Source organism: Artemia sp. Qi Xiang Cuo, chromosome 16 (assembly GCF_049724085.1).
Source record: "Artemia sp. Qi Xiang Cuo chromosome 16, ASM4972408v1, whole genome shotgun sequence".
Lineage (NCBI taxonomy): Eukaryota > Metazoa > Arthropoda > Branchiopoda > Anostraca > Artemiidae > Artemia > Artemia sp. Qi Xiang Cuo.
The window spans coordinates 11149393-11171057 of NC_142809.1; the positions used below are offsets into that span (position 1 = coordinate 11149393).

Genomic DNA, 21665 nt, shown 5'->3' on the forward strand with positions numbered 1-21665 from the left:
TTTGACTTAATAAAGGGAGTAAAAGGATTTTGAGTGTGTTTTATTTTACGAAGATGACAAGTCTGATTGGAGGTAAAATAATTACCTCCAATCCAATCCCTAGTTTTAATTATTTTCCGAAATCTGATAGAGGTAAAATACGGCAAAGTAAAATCAGGAAGGCAATACTCACTGATTAGTACTTATGTCACTTATTTTACATATTTTCAAATTTCAAGGGAGAGGTAAGGAAGTCTAGGAGGTGGGGGGGGAGTACGTTCCCTATGGTCTGCCATTCTTTAAACAACCCTTGTAGATTTGTTTCTTCTTGCTGCAGCTTTTTATGCTCTTTGTTCTATTTGATTAGAAGACACTCATCTTTCTAAACTTATTTCTGTGTAGCATACCCCCACTCTTTCTGTATTTATCTGGGGGCTCACTAAAATTTATAAAAAATTTGGGTCTAAAGTTGCATCACTTTTACTAAAGAGTGGACCAAAGAGTTACCAAAGAGTTTTGCTGCAAAGAGTTTCAATTACTTCTTCGCTTGCTGACGTTAATATTTTCCCAATTTCTGTGTTTATGTTGTTTATGTGTTTATTTTTACGTGTTTTGGTTTATGTTTCCTGTGAAACTTGCGATTTTGCAATAAATGCACAACTGTAACTTGCACGAAAACGCAGTATACTTATATAATCGAATTTACTAATTTCTGATCTATATTAAAACAAGTATCTTAAAAAATCTGATTTATATAAAAAAAAAATTAAGAGGGGAAAAAATGGGTTAAATTTAAATAAAGAAAAAACAAAAGAAAAAGAAAAAAAAGAACAAAAGAGAAAAACACAAAAACAAAGCTTTAAATGATAAAAAAAAATCCAAATATTTCGACTCCATGTCCGGGAGCCTTTTTCAACGAAAAAAAAATTAAGGAAAAAGAAACAGTTTCAAAAAAATAAAATCATATAAAGAAAACGACAACTAACACAAGAGAAAAAAAAGAACAAACAATAAAAACAGATAAATTAATACAACTCACATTTTAAACACTTCCAGAACTACAAATACTTTAATTGTCTGACTAATCACAAAACAAGACAACTGAATGTATCTAGTACACACAGATAATTAGGACACAAGATAGTCACTAAATTCATCATTAGAAAAAATATCCAGAACTTCAACAGTGTTCAATGTTGCTTTAACTCAGGGTTGCAACCTCTAGCACGAAAGTACTATTTAGCACTATTTCGTTATATATACTGTAGTACATACTCGTTATATATACTGTAGTACACACTGTAGTACATATACTGTAGTACATACTCATACACAGTATATAGTGTGTAGTACACACTATATACTGTAGTACATACTCAGGGTTGCTAAAATAGTGCTAGAATAGCACGAATGGGCTATTCTAGCACTATTTCATTATATGTAGCACTGTAGTACATACTCAGGGTTGCTAAAATAGTGCTAGAATAGCACGAAAGGGCTATTTTAGCACTATTTTAGTACTATTACTGTCAATTTTCTGACTATAGCACCAAAAATCGCTATGTAGCACGCGAATTTGAACAATTGTAGCACTTTAGGAACTGACTCTGGTGGCAACCCTGCTTTAATTAATTATGTTCTGATCTATTCATTCACCAAGCCGAAACTAGGATACTACAGAGACCGGTTTTTAGAAAAAGATCTAGATACTTAGACCTTACTGCTTTTCCATTTACGAAAAATTAAGAGAGAAAAATGGTTTTAAGTTAAATAAAACCCGTTCCACTGCTTTATTTAAATTAAACCCGATTTTCTATCTTAATTTTTCGAAAAATATCTAGACTTGCTGAAATAATAGGAAAATTTTCCTATGTTGCAGGCTTTTCTGTCTTTTCACTCTATTTTGCAATTAAAAGAAAAAATGTGGATCAAATTTCAACAATTAAATTTGGTAGATGGGTAGAGCTGTCTAATGATAGTATAGCTATCGTCTTTTGACAGTTATAGCATAACTGCCGTTGAAGCATTAAATCTGTTAGACTCTAGAAAAATAATATATCAATAGCGACGAAGACCACACTGCCTCTCCATCACAAACATCAAAAACAAGAAGAACAATAGGGAAATCTTTTCATGAGACAGTGAAGGTAATTTGGATGAATATTTCGGCCTTAAGTCCAAGGGCCGTCCTCAGCAAAACAAAAATATATGAAAGAAAGAAAACTCACAACAACATGCCACAGATAAAACTAAAAGGCAAAGTTTTTCAAAACAGTCCTGGCATCCTTACTCCAGCGAAGTTCAACCAGGACTGATAATTATCTCCACTGTCTAATGAAAAGATTTCCCTATTGTTTTTCTTGTTTTTAATGTTTGTAATATATCAAATATACCAATTTCCCTATAATATACTAATTTTAGCAGTCTGATCGGAGGTAAAATATGGCAAATAAAGACAGAAAGATAATTTTCACTTATCAGAACTTATTTCCTTTAATTTACATATTTTCAAATTCAGGGATGAAATTTTTCTCTTCACCCTATTTTGCTATTTAAAACAATGTAGATCAAATTTTAAGAATTAAATTTGGTATATGGGTAATGCTGGGTAGATGGGTTTCAGCTATCGAATGATGATATAGTTATTGTCTTTCGACAGTTATAGCACAACTTCGCCATTGAAACATTAAAACTATAGGGCTTCAGAAAAACTGTATATCAAAAACTTGCGCACAGAGCTTAAAACTTAAGGTAAATTACTATGCTTAGGTGAAAATATTGACACCTAAATAACCGAAAATACATGGTAGCTATAAATCTAGCATTGAATTCTTGGGGTCAGTGGCGTAATTTTCTTTGGGGCAGGGGAGTAACTGCCCCTCCAAGACCTTGGTTTACACCACCCCTTCATACTTAATTTCTAACTCCGGATTGAACTTTTTTTTTTTAGCTTCTTTATCTTGTATTAGGTCATCTTCGAATTATGTTTATCTTGTTTTATAGTAGAGTGAAGTAGAAGATATTACGCCAAACTTTTTATTAGCTTCATATTATCATGTGTTTATTAATAATTGTTTAGTAAAATTAAGGATATTTCGGCGATTTATTTGACACCGGGAATGTGTCCTTAAATCCTGAATTTTTGAAACTGCCCCGAATTTTCGGAGCGGGTGGCCATCTATAATAGAATAAAACTTGGTTTTAGTTTACTTGAAACGACTACAGCCCACATCTAGCAGGTAAAGCATTAACTAATTCTACCATGAATAATTTATCTATTTATCAAATGGTTCAAAAACGGAAAAACCAAGAACAAACTAAAGCCAGGTTCCTATATGTGCTTTGTTACAATCCTAGTTTTAAAACTTCGATCAATTTATTTAAAGAAAACAGATAAAATCACAAAGCTTTAGACGCAAAGGTTCTTTGGCCTGTGAGGGTGGGAGACTAAGCATTACATTAAATAATAGCACTAAAATCAAACAGAAGAACAAGAAAAAAAATAAATTAAACAACAACAAATTACCATGCCAATCAAAATAATTGGATTAAGCACATTGAAAAGGGAAGATAGAGGTAAAAAGACAAGGGAGGAGAGAACTAACTCTCTAGGTATAGGAGGTGGTCAGTTAATTCTTTCTAGACTTAGAATTCAAAATTCAGGTTTGCAAATTTAAGCCAATCCGAGGAAATTTGGATTGTAGACGTGATCGCTTTAATCAAGAAATGATGCTATTGGTCAAAGTTTAGAGCAGTGATTGGCTAGAATACTTTTATTAGTAGAACGGTCTTTGTTTATCTTGGAATCAGGCTTTAGAAATGTTCACTTATTTCTCACTTAGAGTATGGCAATAAACCTCCTCTTTAGGGTATTTATAAACCTCCGCCATCGTGCAAGCCTTTCACCCATTTTGCACTGTGTCTATCACCAAATCTCCTCTTTTATGTAAGCAACCCTGCCTTTTCCATTCGAGGGTAAAAAAAAATTAGATGGTGCCTAAGTTAGAAGTTACGGAAATAAGACGGGAGATGGCGATATAACATTTTTCGTGGTTAAAATGAAAAAAAGATACAAATAGATTGTGGTTTTAGGGATAGTGGAAGGGTAATGACACTTGTTGCATGTACATTTCCTTTACAGTTTTTTTGTCAAGAGAAGTACTCTGTGGGATTAAGGAGCTAAATTTTAACTGTTCGAAAGTAGTAGGTAAGCCTATTTATAATTTAGGAGGAACATAATGTACTCAGATATTTTTGTACTAATGCATTAAAATTTGTTACGGAAACTCTTCCCAAATTCCCTTCTAAATTCGGAATTTAAAACTTTTTCGCCATCTGGATAGTTCTCTTTTTCATCCTGTTTAATTATTTACTTGCAGGATCCCGTGATGTTATTGCTTACCCCCCAACATGCCTTGAGAGGGGTAAAAAGTACAAAGTTCGAATAGAATTCAAGAGCTATGACACACAAGGAGAACAACCAAGGGCATCTGTTCTGATCGACTCGGTAAGCCTTTGCTTCACTCCTTTAACACAAAATCCTGATGATATATTGCACACTACTATTGACAAACTCGTTGTAGTACCAAGCCACCCTAAGCCGACACATCTGCGTTTCTAAAATGCCACAATTTGCCAAACGTGGGTGCTACACAGCGATTTTCGGCACTACAGTCAAAGAGTTGACTGTACTAGTGCTAAAATAGCACTTTCGTGCTACTGGTGGCAACCCTGAGCACGTGCTACAGTGTTACACACAATGAAATATTGCTAAAATAGCAATTTTGTACTACAGGTGGCAACCCTGCTGTCCACCTCAATTCTGCTATGTTTAGGGTTTCACTCTTCACAATCTCCCATGAAGCCACACAGCCATACTTACTTTAGACTTTTTTTCTTTATCTTCCACGTATTCGAAGACGCCATACTTTTCATTTGGCTCCAACTCGTTTGCAAAACTACGATTTTAGAAAACCATCACCTTTCATAAATAAGACCTAGCCATCTTAACTTATTTTTTTATTATAGCACTAGAAAGTGAGATTCAACCTTATTTTTCGTACAGCTTAATGTCTAATGTCATTAAAACATATACCCAACCACGAAGCTGCTTCTATGAGATTGACGATGTGATTCCTGTGATTCTTATGATTCCTGTCTATTTCACTCACATTTGGCTTCCCCACTCACATTTTATGATTAACTGAATTGAATTTTTTGATTAACTCAATCTGGAAGTGATTAGAGGTGAGTTTTCTTTTCTCGATAAGGATATGGTGATATGGATATTGCTGTGAACGCAACAGTAACAGTAACAATTGGTCTATGATTCCTGTGATTCCTGTGAATGTTTTTAATACATCACTCACGTTTTATTCTCCCTGTAAAAAGAGTAAAATATAAAAGGTGTAGAAGAAAAGAATACGGGATTTTTAAGCTCCTTCGATTTCGGAGCTACCTAAATAAAATAGCCTTTGGATCTAAAAATCCAATTTACCGACCGAAATCCTTTGATTTCATAAAAAGAAACCATCATAGACCAATTGTTACTGTTACTGTTGCGTTCACAGCAACATCCATATCACCATATCCTTATCGAGAAAAGAAAACTCACCTCTAATACTGAATCACTTCCAGATTGAGTTAATCAAAAAATTCAAATATCTTGATCCAATCATAGGCATTAATGGTGAATGAAGTAATGAAATTGGTGCGCGCAGCGTCCTCAGTCTTTTCACAGTTACGTGGAATACTCTGGAAAAGGAGGAATCTTAGTATTAAGACGAAACGCTGAGCGTATGAATCAATTGTTTGTTCTGTCCTCCTATACGGATGCAAAGCATGGCCAATAAAAGTATCTGAAACTCAGGCTCTGCATTCCTTCAGGCTCAGCGTCCTCAGTCTTTTCACAGTTACGTGGAATACTCTGGAAAAGGAGGAATCTTAGTATTAAGACGAAACGCTGAGCGTATGAATGTTCAATTGTTTGTTCTGTCCTCCTATACGGATGCAAAGCATGGCCAATAAAAGTATCTGAAACTCAGGCTCTGCATTCCTTTGACCACAGGTGCATTTAGGCATATGCTCGGACTGAATCTACGCGGCCGAATCTCGAACGAAATGATAAGACAACATTGTGGACAGAAGTTGAACCTGGAAGCAATCATTTGCCGCCGCCATCTCCACTGGTTCAGCCATGCCTGTCGCAGGCCTGATAACTCCGTTGTTTCTTGGGTACCTTGTTGCAAGCCACTCTCAAGCTGGAAAAAAAGGCATGGAGGTCAGTGAAAATCCTAGATAAATACCATCAAGTCCGACATCGAACCCATTTCTTGGTTCAGACAACACGGCCACCGATGGGACCCCTTCGGGCTCGAAATCACTGCTATTTTGGCCCTTGGCTGCACCCGATGGAATGTGACCGTCTGCCTCGTCCTAGTGCTAGGGAGAGCTGCAAAGCTTGTGCCCTTGTTCAAGTACAAAAGTAATTAAGTAATTTCTCTGGAAAGCATCTAGCATATCTTCCTCAACCCTACAAAGCACCCACACTTCAGAGCCATATAGGGCTATTGTCACTACCATGGCATCCTATTGGTCAAAACTTTTCCAGCTGTTGAAAAGACTTTGTGCCAGGTTAGCCATAGAGCCATAGATGGCTCACTTTTTAGATCTTCACTGTGTCTACCATACGTAATAATAATGCTACCCATGTGTGTGAAGTTTTCCATCTGGTCAACTTTCCTATTCCCTACTAAGTAAAATCACCTACTAATCCTCATTCATTTTAATTTAAGTGACTTAATCTTCTTGATATTAATTTTAAAGCATTTAATTTTCAAACATTTAATTTTAAGACAGTCAAATAATATACGCATCTAAGTCTTGGACAGTTTTATCTCTCCATTAAAGTCATAATCTACTTTAACCTCTGCAATGTTCCTGTAAAGAAATTCCAACAAAATGTAAACGGAGACAACCGGAGACTGCCCAACGTAGCTCCTAATTCCACAAATCAAATTAATTTATTTAACATAAAAAATACAAACAAATTTACAGCAGCCGTCTACAAAAACCACAAGGTTTGTTTACGATGGCTGCAAACTCATTATTATACAGCTCTACATCCACATAACAACTATCTCTGCGGAGAAAAAAATTCCACACCAAATTCCACACAGAGGCAACCTTTTAGCCTCACTTCCTAACTTACTACATTAATGTTATCCTAATACTTAGCACTAATCATTTTAACGTACTTTTCCGTTATACCCTACAAGGACAGGGCCTTCACTAAAGCTTTTCTATTGGCTGAGTCTACTGAAGCTATTAAACTAAGTACTGAAAGGGTCTGATATTTCAGACAGTAGTATCTCCTAGTCTAATAAGTATTGTGATGCTTAGCAATTTGCTTTCTATCGATTTTAAGCTAATGCCTATGCAAAACTTCATTCACTCTAATACCCTCTTTGGGAAATTTTCCTAGAATCACTAGGTAATTTCCCGTTTAAAAAAACATCATGTTTATATATTTTTTTTTTTTTTTATTAACAAATGGGTCACAAAAAAAACAACATAAAAATCTCCATATAATGCTAAAAAAACAAAACTGCATATAATACCAACAATATCAAAATAGGTCCCGACGCATATTAGCGTGTTTGGGATGACCCAAAAAAAGGAACACTTCAACTACTTATACACTAACACACTTCCTCGGGGAAATAATACTCTCTGACTATATAACATTCCATATCTTATCTTTAGCTTCGTAACCAGCGTATTTAAAACTCGTTTGCCATCATTTACGTATTCATTTCATTTACGAATTTATGGTACTATGAGTAAATGGAGCCTTATTATTTTCAAACCTTTTAACACTGCCCCTAACTTCTTACAAATAATCTTCATTCACTTCTAAGTTAGCAAAATTCCTTTATTATTTTCCACATCATTTCCTACAATTTTGCCACGGTTTAACACATTTTTAAAATGTCCGGCCTATTTATCCCAAATACTCTTGTTTCCATTCAATCTGCAAATATGCCATGAATGCCAGTCTGGTTGTACGCCGTCTGGCTGCATTCTCTAGATTCTCGGTAGTATTATAAAAATGGCCTCCTTCTACCTGAATCTAGTCTATTTGTTCTTGCAACTGTATGTAAAATTAATGCAGGGACTATTTTTTTCGTTATCCTGTTATAAAGGAGTAGATACCACTATGACAGCTACAATACCTTGCACTTTTTGCAACTAGAATTTAATTTTTAACGCCTTTCCAACCCAAAATAGACTTGGAGTCTTCTTTATTTATAAACCCTATCACACATAAACCCTGTCCGTTTTACCTGAAAAAATTTACTTTTACCTGAAGAATATATATATATATATATATATATATATATATATATATATATATATATATATATATATATATATTATATATATATATATATATATATATATATATATATATATATATATATATATATATATATATATATATATATATATATATATATATATATATATATATATATATATATATATATATATATATATATATATATATATATATATATATATATATATATTATATTTATATATATATATATATATATATATATATATATATATATATATATATATATATATAAAAAAAAAAAAAAAAAAAAAAAAAAAAAAAAAAAAAAATATATATATATATATATATATATATATATATATATATATATATATATATATATATATATATATATATATATATATATATATATATATATATATATATATATATTTAAAAGTGTGTAAGATAATATGAATAGAAAATGCGTGTAATGAAACTGTAGGTAGAGTTACAAAATATAGCTGAGTTATCAAAAAGGGCATGGAATTGTCTTCCCAAACTGATACGACAAGCTAGGTATTTCTCTGTTATTAAGACTATAACTTCTTCTTGTCCTTCCATTTTTTTTTTTTTTTTTTTTTTTTTTTTTTTTTTTTTTTTTGGAGAAATGTTAAATCTAAAATATAATTTTTGATATTTGTTTTGATATAATTTTTGGGAAATTTGTTTTTCTCCTGATACGTATGTTCATTTTATGCGATAGCTGATGATATCCCATTTTTCCAAATAGCCCTAGCTGCAGATCTTTGTCTATGAAACTCCTACAATGGTTTAATAGAAGTAACTAACTTTTCTTTATTTTTATGGCTTTTTTGAAGTTTTGTGGTTTATATATTATACAAAATTTGTCATTACATTTATACATTGGGTTATAAACGCTTCCCTTTATACGTAGATTGCCTTAATTCCTCGGGCTGATGCTATTCCATTCTTCCACGGAGACCAAGCCGCGGACCTTCGCCTTCAAGAGTACTCTTACAATAGATGCGGAGAGCATTTCTATGGTCTCTACAATGCAAAAGACAATGTCCCCGAAGACTGCAAAAAGTATATCTTCAGCATGGGTATATACACCCTTGGAAGTGGGTTTGGTAAGCACATCTTCTTTGTTTATGTTCATTTTCTTTTACTGTCCTTTCGTTCAGAATAGTTGAAAAATCTATTCAGTGTGATGGTTGGGTCGGTATAAACCACACGCCCCTGGTGCAATAGATCTAAATTATGCAAACTGCCTTTTGTTTATACATCGGTTTGGAGTGGAAAAAAGAGGGGGCATGTTGAATCAGGGCTATTCATTTGACTAGAAACGCCCAGGGATCATTTCCTTTGCCAAGAGGATTACAGATTTTAAATATTTACTGGGAGGGGTGTAAGGGGCCTGAAATGGGGCCAAAAAACAGTTTCGTCTCTGATAAGTTTGATACTTGGGTTTAAGTCTTTGGGCCAAGGAGATCCCTATGTACAAAAAATGGTTTTGGGGGTGCAGCCCGCCTTAAATGCAGCCCGAACCGAAAAGGGTCAAAAACTTCTGTGACTTGAAACTTATATCTGTAAGTTCTTGCGACCCCAATTCATTGGAAAAACTGTCAATAATATAATTTTAGATGAACTTGGAATCCAAAAAAGGGCCAATTTTTTCTTTTGTCTGAACGGTTTTAAACTTACAACTGTAAATCACTGGACCAAGGAGCCCCCTAATTTATATGAAATATTTTAAGTTCAGGGGTGATCCACTGCCCTCAAAAAAAAAACATACAGGTTGAGAAAGGGGGCCGAAAATTTTATTCTCAGATTGGCTTGAAACTTATGTCCTCAAGTCTTTTGGCCAAGAGAACCTCAATTCAATAACGGATTTGAAAAAAAAAAAAAATTCTCTAAGGTGAGTTTGATTCTGTGGCATTATTTCTGTGACACAAAATGGCAAGTCTAAGACTGTGACTAAATTTCTTAAGCACGAAGCAATCACTATTGCGTCATCTATTAAGATGTTTCAGTGTTTGAACAGAACTGTATCTGTTATAGTTTTATTCTTTGACTAGCGATGTAGAGGAAATAAACAGACGCAGCTCTAGGGAGAAAACATAGGTGAATGGTTGACTAGGGGCAAATCTGGCCCTAAGTTCTTAACAGCTGAGGACCATTAACTTTGTCATTAAAAAGGACGCGAGGCAGATGTGCAATTTTAAAAATATGTTTTATATTTTCATTTTAATTTATTTTTTATTTTATTATATTTAATTCTTTTTTATTTTAATTTTCCTGTTTAATTTTTCAATTTATGTTTTTTAGATAAATTTATATTATATTAATTAGGCGTGTTTAATTGCTGTTTAATTTTTAGAATGCAATTGCGATCCAACTGGTTCTCTAAGTGGTATCTGTGATCCTCTTGGTGGTGCTTGCCAGTGTAAAGATAATGTGGTCGGCAGACAATGTGACAAATGTGCCCCTGGAACTTATGGTTTTAGCCCTGAAGGTTGTACCACCTGTGACTGTAACCCAGTAGGATCACTTGACAATTTCTGTGATGTTTCCACTGGTCAGTGTCGATGTCGTCCAAACACCTATGGTCGTCAATGTGACCAATGTCAACCTGGATATTGGAATTTCCCGAATTGTCAACGATGTGAGTGTAACGGTCATGCTGATATATGTGATGCTAAAACAGGAAAATGTATTGACTGCAGAGATGCGACAGAAGGATATGGATGTGATAGGTAATATTTATTCCAAGAATATATTTCATATTAGTAATTTTAACTCGTTATTAAGTCAATGGCTATTACGCTATGAAAAACGGGGGGAGGGGAGATCAATATTCTTTAAAACACATTTCTGAGCGGCAGTTTTTCAATTTCGTGATGGAAATTCCCCTCCCCTCTACACAATGTGTAGGTATGTTTATGAAAATTCCATACTTTTTGTCAGTAGTTGGCATACATAAATATATTAATTTAAAATCAAAAAGATAGTTTTGTCAGTAGTTGGCATACATAAATATGTTAACTTAAAATTAAAAGACTGTTTTTCAGTAGTTGACATACATAAATATGTTAACTTAAAATCAAAAAGATAGTTTTGTCAGTAGTTGGCATGCAGAAATATGTTAACTTAAAATCAAAAAGATAGTTTTGTCAGTAGTTGGCATGCAGAAATATGTTAACTTAAAACTAAAAGACAGCATTGTCAGTGGTTGACATACAGAAATATATTAACTTAAAATTCAAAGACAGTATTGTCAGTGGTTGGCATACAGAAATATGTTAACTTGAAATTAAAAGACTGTTTTGTCAGTAGTTGGCGTAGATACATATGTTAACTTATAATTAAAGGACAGTATTGTCAGTAGTTGGCATACATAAATATGTTAAATTAAAATTAAAAGACAGTTTTTTCAGTAGTTGTGCCTGTTTTGAAGTTTCTACGAGAACGCCTTCTATAAAAACCTTATATGCCCCCAGGGCATAACTTAAAACTCTTGCCCTGAGGGTTCTGGGGGAGTGTCCTCCTCAAAAACATATTTTCTATGTGGAAATCAACTAAACTGAACAAAATGGCTATATCAAAATTTTGATTGGATGTGTCTGGGGGAATGATGGGCGTGGGGGGGCTAGTTGCCCTCCAATCACTTTCGACTATTAAAAAGGGCACTAGCCCTTTAATTTCTACGAAATCAACTACGCTGAACAAAAGGGGATATCTCAAAATTTTGATTGGATGTGTTTTGGGGAATGATGGGCGTAGGGGGGGGGGCTAGTTGCCCTCCAATCACTTTTGACTATTAAAAAGGGCTCTATCCCTATGAATATCTAATTGAATGAGCCTTTTTTGAAGTTTTACGACAGCGCCTTCAATTGAAACTTTATATGCCCCCAGGGCATAAATTAAAGCCCTTGTCCTGATGGTTGTGGGGGATTATCTTCCTTAAAAATATTTTTTCTATCTGGAAATCAACTACGCTGAACAAAATGGCTATCTCAAAATTTTGATTGGATGTGTTTGGGGAAATGATGGGCGTGGGGGGGGGGGCCTAGTTACACTCCAATCACTTTCGACTATTAAAAAGGGCCCTAGCCCTTTTATATCCAATTAAGGGAGCCTTTTTTCAAGTTTCTAAGACAATACCTTAAATACAAACATCATACGTTCCCAGTGCATAACTTAAAGCCCTTGCCCTAAGGGCTATGGAGGAGTGTCCTCCTCAAAATCATATGTTTTATCTGGAAATGAACTAAACCGAACAAAATAGCTATCTAAAAAATTTTACTGGGTGTGTTTGAGGGAATGATGGGCGTGAAGGGGGGCTAGTTGCCCTCCAATCACTTTCGACTATTAAAAAGGGCACTAGCCCTTTAATTTCCAATCGAATGAGCCTGTTTTGAGTGTCCTCCTCAAAAATATATTCTCTATCTGGAAATCAACTACGCTGAACAAAATGGCTATCTCACACTTTTGATGGGTTGTGTTTGGGGGAATGCGGGGCGTGGGTGGGGGGGCTAATTGCCCTCCAATCATTCTCGACTATTAAAAAGCGCACTAGCCCTTAAATTTCCAATCGAATGAGCCTGTTTTGTGGTTTCTACGACAATCCTTTCTATATAAACCTTATATTTCCCCAGGGCATAACTTAAAACTCTTGCCCTGAGGGTTATGGGGGATTGTCCTCCTCAAAAACATATTTTCTATCTGAAAATCAACTACGTTGAACAAAATGGCTATCTCAAAATTTTGATTGGATGTGTTTCAGGGAATGATGGGCGTGAGGGGGGGGGGGGGTTAGTTGCCCACCAATAACTTTCGACTATTAAAAAGGGTACTAGCCCTTTAATTTCCAATCGAATGAGCCTGTTTTGAGTGTCCTCCTCAAAAATATATTCTCTATCTGGAAATCAACTACGCTGAACAAAATGGCTATCTCAAAATTTTGATTGGATGTTTTTGGGGGAATGATGGGTTGGGGGGGGCTAGTTGCCCTCCAATCATTTTCGACTATTAAATAGGGCAATACCCCTTTAATTTCCAATCGAATGAGCCTGTTTTGAAGTTTCTACGACAACGCCTTCTATAAAAACCGTATATGCCCCCAGGGCCTATCTTAAAACCCTTGCCCTAAGAGTGGGGGGGGCTTCTCCTCCTCCCAATTATATGTTCTATCTGGAAATCAACTACGCTGAACAAAATGGTTATCTGAAAATTTTGATTGGATGTGTTTGGGGAAATGACGGGTGTGGGGGGGGGCTAGTAACACTCCAATCACTTTCGACTATTAAAAGGGGCACTAGCTCTTTAATTTCCAATCGAATGAGCCTGTTTTGAAGTTTCTACGACAAGGCCTTCTATAAATACCTTATATGCCCCCAGGCCATAACTTAAAACCCTTGCCCTGAGGGTTTTGGGGGTGTATCCTCAAAAATATATTTTCTATCTGGAAATCAACTATGCTGAACAAAATGACTATCTCAAATTTCGATTGGATGTGTTTGGGGGAATGATGGGCGTGGGGGGGGGCTAGTTGCCCTACAATAATTTTCGACTATTAAAAAGGGCACTAGAACTCTCGATTTCCAATCGAATGAGCCCCCTTTGAAGCTTCTACGACGACCCCTTCCATATGAAGTGCCTCTGGAAAAAAAAAATATATAATAAAACATTGGAGCCGTATGGCCTTTACTATAGGCAACGCTACAGCGTTGCCTCTGATATGTTAAATTAAAATCAAAAGACTGTTTTTCAGTAGTTGGCATACATAAATATGTTAACTTAAAATCAAAAAGACAGTTTTGTCAGTAGTTGGAATACAGAAATATGTTAACTTAAAATTCAAAGACAGTATTGTCAGTGGTTGGAATACAGAAATATGTTAACTTGAAATTAAAAGACTGATTTGTCAGTAGTTGGCGTAGATAAATATATTAACTTAAAATTAAAGGACAGTATTGTCAGTAGTCTGCTTACATAAATATGTTACCTTAAAATCAAAAGGACAGTTATTTCAGTAGTTGGCATACATAAATATGTTAAATTAAAATTAAAAGACAGTTTTTTCAGTAGTTGGCATACATAAATATGTTAACTTAAAATTAAAAGACAGTACTGTCAGTAGTTGGCATATATAAATATGTCAACTTAAAATTAAAAGACTGTTTTCTCAGTAATTGGCATACATAAATACGTTAACTTAAAATCAAAAAGACAGTTTTTCTCAGTAGTTGGCGTAGATAAATATGTTAACTTAAAATTAAAGGACTGTTTTCTCAGTAATTGGCATACATAAACACGTTAACTTAAAATCAAAAAGACAGTTTTTCTCAGTAGTTGGCGTAGATAAATATGTTAACTTAAAATTAAAAGACTGTTTTCTCAGTAATTGGCATAAATAAATACGTTAACTTAAAATCAAAAAGACAGTTTTTTTCAGTAGTTGGCGTAGTTAAATATGTTAACTTAAAATTAAAAGACAGTATTGTCAGTGGTTGGCATATATAAATATGTTAACTTAAAATTAAAAGTCTGTTTTCTCAGTAGTTAGCATACATAATTATGTTAACTTAAAATCAAAAAGACAGCTTTTTCAGTAGTTGGCGTAGTTAAATATGTTAACTTAAAATTAAAAGACAGTATTGTCAGTGGTTGGCATATATAAATATGTTAACTTAAAATTAAAAGACTGTTTTCTCAGTAATTATCATACATAATTACGTTAACTTAAAATCAAAAAGACAGTTTTTTTCAGTAGTTGGCGTAGATAAATATGTTAACTTAAAATTAAAAGACAGTATTCTCAGTGGTTGGCATATATAAATATATTAACTTAAAATTAAAAGACTGTTTTTTCAGTAGTTAGCATACATAAATATTTTAACTTAAAATCAAAAAGACAGTTTTTTTCAGTAGTTGGCGTACATAAATATGTTAACTTAAAATTAAAAGACTGTTTTCTCAGTGGTTGGCATATATAAATATGTCAACTTAAAATTAAAAGACTGTTTTCTCAGTAATTGGCATACATAAATACGTTAACTTAAAATCAAAAAGACAGTTTTTTTCAGTAGTTGGCGTAGATAAATATGTTAACTTAAAATTAAAAGACTGTTTTCTCAGTAATTGGCATACATAAACACGTTAACTTAAAATCAAAAAGACAGTTTTTCTCAGTAGTTGGCGTAGATAAATATGTTAACTTAAAATTAAAAGTCTGTTTTCTCAGTAATTGGCATACATAATTACGTTAACTTAAAATAAAAAAGACAGTATTTTTCAGTAGTTGGCGTAGTTAAATATGTTAACTTAAAATTAAAAGACAGTATTGTCAGTGTTTGGCTTATATAAATATGTTAACTTCAAATTAAAAGACTGTTTTCTCAGTAATTGGCATACATAAATACGTTAACTTAAAATCAAAAAGACAGCTTTTTCAGTAGTTGGCGTAGAAATTAAAAGACAGTATTGTCAGTGGTTGGCATATATAAATATGTTAACTTAAAATTAAAAGACTGTTTTCTCAGTAATTGGCATACATAAATACGTTAACTTAAAATCAAAAAGACAGTTTTTTCAGTAGTTGGCTTATATAAATATGTTAACTTAAAATTAAAAGACTGATTTGTCAGTAGTTGGCGTAGATAAATACGTTAACTTAAAATCAAAAAGACAGTTTTTCTCAGGAGTTGGAGTAGATAAATATGTTAACTTAAAATTAAATGACAGTTTTTTCAGTAGTTGGCATACATAAATATGTTGACTTAAAATTAAAAGACATTATTGTCAGTGGTTGGCTTATATAAGTATGTTAACTTCAAATTAAAAGACTGTTTTCTCAGTAATTGGCATACATAAATACTTTAACTTAAAATCAAAAAGACAGTTTTTTTCAGTAGTTGGCGTAGATAAATATGTTAACTTAAAATTAAAAGACTGTTTTCTCAGTAATTGGCATACATAAACACGTTAACTTAAAATCAAAAAGACAGATTTTCTCAGTAGTTGGCGTAGATAAATCTGTTAACTTAAAATTAAAGGACAGTATTGTCAGTAGTTGGCATACATAAATAGGTATGTTAACTTAAAATTAAAAGACAATATTGTCAGTGGTTGGCATATATAAATATGTTAACTTAAAATTAAAAGACTGTTTTTTCAGTTATTGGCATACATAAATACGTTAACTTAATATCATAAAGACAGTTTTTTTCAGTAGTTGGCATAGATAAATCTGTTGACTTAAAATTAAAGGACAGTATTGTCAGTAGTTATCATACATAAATATTTATGTTAACTTAAAATTAAAATTCAGTATTGTCAGTGTTTGGCATATATAAATATATTAACTTAAAATTAAATGACTGTTTTTTCAGTTGTTGTCATACATGAATATGTATGTTAAATTAAAATTAAAAGACAGTATTTTCAGTGGTTGGCATATATAAATATGTTAAATTAAAATTAAAAGACTGTTTTCTCTGTAGTTAGCATACATAAATACGTTAACTTAAAATCAAAAAGACAGTTTTTTTCAGTAGTTGGCGTAGATAAATCTGTTAACTTAAAATTAAAGGACAGTATTGTCAGTAATTGGCATACATAAATATGTATGTTAACTTAAAATTAAAAGACAGTATTGTCAGTGGTTGGCATATATAAATATGTTAATTTAAAATTAAAAGACTGTTTTTTCAGTAATTGGCATACATAAATACGTTAACTTAAAATCAAAAAGACAGTTTTTTTCAGTAGTTGGCGTAGATAAATCTGTTAACTTAAAATTAAAGGACAGTATTGTCAGTAGTTGGCATACATAAATATGTATGTTAACTTAAAATTAAAAGACAGTATTGTCAGTGGTTGGCATATATAAATATGTTAACTTAAAATTAAAAGACTGTTTTCTCAGTAGTTGGCATACATAAATATGTATACTACTACTACTAACAACTCACCGCAGCACCAAGCTCTCTGAGGCCAATACAGCTACGCACGCTGCTTCTTCACCCAAATCTGTTCAAAGCCTCTCTTTTTGTATCTACCCATGAAATTCCCATTGCCTTTAAATCTTTCTTCTTGACGTCCGCCCACCACAAAAGAGGACTACCTGCTTTCCGTTTAGCCCTAGATGGTTGGCCGAAAAGAACAATCTTCGGCAATCTGTCATCCTTCATCCGCACAACATGCCCTAACCACCTCAACCTTTCTTTCATTATAGACCTAGAAAGCGGTATTGAACCACATTTTTCGTATAGCCTATTGTTTGAAATACGGTCAGTCAGCCGGGTACCCAGAACAATCCTTATGCAATTTCTCAGGAAAACATCTAGCAAATCTTCATCCGCTTTTCGGAGCGTCCATGCTTCAGAGCCATATTTGACCACTGTCATCACTGTAGCTTCTAATATTCTAATCTTGGTTTGCAGACTTATCTTCCTATTCTTCCAGACTTTTTAACTGTGAAAAAACACCCTGAGCCTTGGCTATTCTATTTTTAACATCTTCACTGCTCGCACCATCTTTACTAATAATACTACCAAGGTAAGTGAAGCTGCCCACCTGATCAATCTTTTCATTATCCAACGTCACCTTTTCATCTTCACTTATTCCTAGCCTTAGTGACTTAATCTTCCTAACATTAATTTTCAAACCAATACTAGCACCCTGAACTCGCAAAACCTCTAAAACTTCATTCATATTGGTCACACTTTCATCTAGGATGCTTAAATCATCAGCATAATCCAAGTTCAGGAAACTTTTTCCTCCCCATTTGATTCCGTTGTTTCCCATTGCCTTTTCTCTGCTCCTTAAAACAAAGTCCATCAAAATAATCCATATAAAGGGGGATAGAACACAACCCTGCTTAACTCCTGATTTAATACAAAACCAGTTGCTAACCTCATTTCCTACCTTAACCGCAGCAGTGTTATTCTCGTACATAGATGTATGTTACGTACATAACATGTATGTTAACTTAAAATTAAAAGACAGTATTGTCAGTGGTTGGCATATATAAATCTGTTAACTTAAAATTAAAGGACAGTATTGTCAGTAGTTGGCATACATAAATATGTATGTTAACTTAAAATTAAAAGACAGTATTGTCAGTGGTTGGCATATATAAATATGTTAACTTAAAATTAAAAGACTGTTTTCTCAGTAATCGGCATACATAATTACTTTAACTTAAAATCAAAAAGACAGTTTTTTCAGTAGTTGGCGTAGATAAATATGTTAACTTAAAATTAAAAGACTGTTTTTTCAGTAATTGTCATACATAAATACGTTAAGTTAAAATCAAAAAGACATTTTTTCTCAGCAGTTGGCGTAGATAAATATGTTAACTTAAAATTAAAGGACAGTATTGTCAGTAGTTGGCATACATAAATATGTATGTTAACTTAAAATTAAAAGACAGTATTGTCAGTGGTTGGCATATATAAATATGTTAACTTAAAATTAAAAGACTGTTTTCTCAGTAATTGGCATACATAAATACGTTAACTTAAAATCAAAAAGTTTTTTCAGTAGTTGGTGTATATAAATATGTTAACTTAAAATTAAAAGACTGTTTTCTCAGTAATTGGCATACATAAATACGTTAACTTAAAATCAAAAAGACAGTTTTTTTCAGTAGTTGGCGTAGATAAATATGTTAACTTAAAATTAAAGGACAGTATTGTCAGTAGTTGGCATACATAAATATGTATGTTAACTTAAAATTAAAAGACAGTATTGTCAGTGGTTGGCATATATAAATATGTTAACTTAAAATTAAAAGACTGTTTTTTCAGTTATTGGCATACATAAACACGTTAACTTAAAATCAAAAAGACAGTTTTTTTCAGTAGTTGGCGTAGATAAATCTGTTAACTTAAAATTAAAGGACAGTATTGTCAGTAGTTGGCATACATAAATATGTATGTTAACTTAAAATTAAAAGACAGTATTGTCAGTGGTTGGCATATATAAATATGTTAACTTAAAATTAAAAGACTGTTTTCTCAGTAATTGGCATACATAAATATGTATGTTAACTTAAAATTAAAAGACAGTATTGTCAGTGGTTGGCATATATAAATATGTTAACTTAAAATTAAAAGACTGTTTTCTCAGTAATTGGCATACATAAATACGTTAACTTAAAATCAAAACTTTTTTTCAGTGTTGGCGTAGTAAATCTGTTAACTTAAAATTAAAGACAGTATTGTCATTAGTTGGCATACATAAATATGTATGTTGACTTAAAATTAAAAGACAGTATTGTCAGTGGTTGGCATATATAAATATATTAACTTCAAATTAAAAGACTGTTTTCTCAGTAATTTGCATACATAAATACTTTAACTTAAATTCAAAAAGACAGTGTTTTTCAGTAGTTGGCGTATATAAATATGTTAAGTGAAAATTAAAAGACTGTTTTCTCAGTAATTGGCATACATTAATACGTTAACTTAAAATCAAAAAGACAGTTTTTCTCGGTAGTTGGCGTAGATAAATATGTTAACTTAAAATTAAAGGACAGTATTGTCAGTAGTGGGCATACATAAATATGTATGTTAACTTCAAATTAAAAGACAATATTGTCAGTGGTTGGCTTATATAAATATGTTAACTTCAAATTAAAAGACTGTTTTCTCAGTAATTGGCATACATAAATACGTTAAGTTAAAATCAAAAAGACAGTTTTTTTCAGTAGTTGGCGTAGATAAATCTGTTAACTTAAAATTAAAGGACAGTATTGTCTGTAGTTGGCATACATAAATATGTTAACTTAAAATTAAAAGACTGTTTTCTCAGTGGTTGTCATATATAAATATGTTAACTTAAAATTAAAAGACTGTTTTCTCAGTAATTGGCATACATAAATATGTCTGTTTACTTAAAATTAAAAGACAGTATTGTCAGTGGTTGGCATATATAAATATGTTAACTTAAAATTAAAAGACTGTTTTTTCAGTTATTGGCATACATAAATACGTTAACTTAAAATCAAAAAGACAGTTTTTTTCAGTAGTTGGCGTAGATAAATCTGTTAACTTAAAATTAAAGGACAGTATTGTCAGTAGTTGTCATACATAAATATGTATGTTGACCTAAAATTAAAAGACAATATTTTCAATTGTTGGCATATATAAATATGTTAACTTAAAATTAAAAGACTGTTTTTTCTGTAATTGGCATACATAAACACGTTAACTTAAAATCAAAAAGACAGTTTTTTTCAGCAGTTGGCATAGATAAATCTGTTGACTTAAAATTAAAGGACAGTATTGTCAGTAGTTGTCATACATAAATATGTATGTTAACTTAAAATTAAAAGACAGTATTGTCAGTGGTTGGCATATATAAATATATTAACTTAAAATTAAAAGACTGTTTTCTATAGACTGTTAAAAAGACTACTTTAAAAAGACTGTCTATAAAGATTGTCTAAAAGACTGTCTAAAAAGACTGTTTTTAAAAAGACTGTCTATAGACTGTTTTAAAAAGACTGTTTCTATAGACTGTTTTAAAAGACTGTTTTCTATAGCTTGGTCAATATTAAACATTACAAAATAATTTCACTTTTCCTTCAAATGAGGTAAGGAAGTTTTAGCAAATGACCTCGACTTTTCCTTCTAAGATTCTAATCTTGGTTTGCAGACTTATCTTCCTATTCTTCCAGACTGTTTTATAACTGTGAAAAAACACCCTGAGCCATGGCTATTATACATTTAACATCTACACTGTTTCCACCGTCTTTGCTATTAATACTACCAAGGTAAGTGAAACTGCCCACCTGATCAATCGTTTTTTTACCCAAAGTCACCTTTTCATCTTCACTTACTCATAAACTTAGGGACTTGGTCTTCTTAACATTAATTTTCCAACCAATTCTAGCGCCCTGAACTTGCAAAACATCTAAAACTTCATTCATTTTGGTAAAACTTTCATCTAGGATACTAAAATCATCAGCATAATCTAAGTCCAGGAAACTTTTTCCTTCCCATTTGATTCCGTGTTCTCCCATTCCCTTTCCTTTGCTCCTTAAGACAAAGTCCATCAAAATGATCCATATAAATGGGATAGAACACAACCCTGCTTAACACCTGATTTAATACAAAACCAGCTGCTAACCTCATTTCCTACCTTTAACCGCAGCAGTATTATTCTCGTACATATATGTATGTTACGTACATAACATGTATGTTAACTTAAAATTAAAAGACAGTATTGTCAGTGGTTGGCATATATAAATCTGTTAACTTAAAATTAAAGGACAGTATTGTCAGTAGTTGGCATACATAAATATGTATGT

General features: G+C 32.7%; 1 protein-coding gene across 1 annotated transcript in view; it reads left to right on the top strand.

Moving 5' to 3' along the window:
* Positions 1-21665, top strand: part of LanB1 (laminin subunit beta-1) — a 233786-nt gene that overhangs the window by 129791 nt on the left and 82330 nt on the right. Inside the window, exons 12-14 of the mRNA XM_089102239.1 lie at positions 4359-4486; positions 9279-9474; positions 10725-11100. Coding sequence (XP_088958365.1) covers positions 4359-4486; positions 9279-9474; positions 10725-11100 — 700 coding nt within the window. The remainder of the gene's footprint in view (positions 1-4358; positions 4487-9278; positions 9475-10724; positions 11101-21665) is intronic.